The sequence below is a fragment of the Aplysia californica genome, unplaced genomic scaffold (assembly GCF_000002075.1).
Source record: "Aplysia californica isolate F4 #8 unplaced genomic scaffold, AplCal3.0 scaffold00647, whole genome shotgun sequence".
Lineage (NCBI taxonomy): Eukaryota > Metazoa > Mollusca > Gastropoda > Aplysiida > Aplysiidae > Aplysia > Aplysia californica.
Window position 1 is genome coordinate 205,060 of NW_004797917.1, and position 1,548 is coordinate 206,607.

Consider the following 1,548-nt stretch of genomic DNA (forward strand, 5'->3'; position numbering starts at 1 on the left):
CTTTCTGTTTATTTGCCCTGTGGGTAACTGCTGTTATGTAATTTTTCTTTCTTTCTTTCTTTCTTTCTCTCTTTCTCTCTTTCTTTCTTTCTTTCTCTCTTTCTTTTTTTCTTTTTTCATTCTTTTTCTTCTTTCTTTTTCCTTCTTTCTGCCTGTCTGTCTTTCTTTCTTTCTGTCTTTCTTTTGTCTGCTCCTTCGTCCGTTCATTTGTTCTTCAATTTGTTTGTTCTTTCATTTGTTTGTACTTTTTCTTCTTTTTTCTTTTTTCATCTATCTTTTTTCTTTCTCTTTCTCCTTCCTCCATTCCTGCCTTCCTACTTATCTTCCTTCCTTGCTTCCTTCACCTTCTTTCGATTGTTTTTTGGGGGGGGGTTTCTAGTTGCTGACTGAGTGAATCTCTAACTCTCTCCTCCCCCCTCCCCCAATTAGGTGTCTGGCTGCACCCATCTCAAAGAAGAGCTGGAGCTGCTGAGACACCAGAACAAACAGCTCAACGACCGCCTGCACGAGCTTGGCTACCCGGCCGAGCAGATCACAGACTCGGAGAAACTCCTCCTTAAGTTCTCCACAGGCCCCGCCTCTTCCTCCGCCCCCAACACAGGCTCCACCTCCAAGGGCCAGGAAAGCCAATCAGACACTGAGTGTTTACCCAAAAGTACTAGTTGTGACAGCCTGTCCACTGATGGAGGCGGGGCGAAAGGCGGTCTTCCTCACTCCCTCTCCTCCTCCCATCACAACAACCACCACCACATAGCTCCGCCCACATTCTCCTCCGCATCCCTCCCGCCTCCTTCCACATCGTCCTCCTCACACCTCCTCACCGGCTCGTCGGGGCCCATCCTTATCCCAGGTTCCTCCTCCTCTCACCACCATGACGACCACGCCCACCACCACAAAGACTCATCCTCTGGACACCTTGTCATCGGAGAGGGCGGGGCTTCCGAGCTGCGTCGCTCCACCTCCCTGTCGGCCTCAGAGCCGGGCCTGTCCCTCCCGGACCTGTGCGGCACGCCCGACCACCCGTCGGTGCTGTCGCTGGAGGGCGCCAACTGGGACAAACAGAGCAACAAGTCGGCCAACAGTGACGGCGGATTGAGCGAGGCTTCTGTGGCCTGCCTCACGGAGCGCATCCTGCAGATGGAGGAGACCAACTACTCCACCACGGAAGAGCTGCAGGCCACGCTGCAGGTAATGTTAAAACGAGTTGTCCAAAAAAACAAAAAAAAAATGGTGGTGGGAGCAGTCAAAAAGAAAAAAAAGAAATGGTGTGTGTGTGTGTGTGTTTGTGTGTATTTCGTTGGTTTTGTTGATTTTTTATTTTTTGGGGGGGAGGGGGGAGTGATCGTGTGTCCTATTTTGATGAAATAATGTAGTAACACATAATAATGTTAGTTAAGTAAACATGTTCTTAATATTTGATGCAGATGTTAGACCTTGTTATGGCGGAAAATTACTTGGAAGTTGCTGTAATTGCCTGTCCTGAAGGAAGATGGCAGTATATGTTCAGATATATGCAGCTAATGATGGTGTTGGTGATGATGATGGGGG

At 48.8% G+C, this 1,548-nt stretch overlaps 1 protein-coding gene across 1 annotated transcript in view; it reads left to right on the forward strand.

Annotated features, from left to right (window-relative positions):
- Nucleotides 1-429: 429 nt before the first annotated feature.
- Nucleotides 430-1,548, forward strand: part of LOC101850598 (cytospin-A) — a gene marked incomplete at its 5' end in the record, with an annotated part of 15,410 nt that continues 14,291 nt past the window's right edge. The window contains 1 exon segment of the mRNA XM_035972323.1: nt 430-1,188. Coding sequence (XP_035828216.1) covers nt 430-1,188 — 759 coding nt within the window.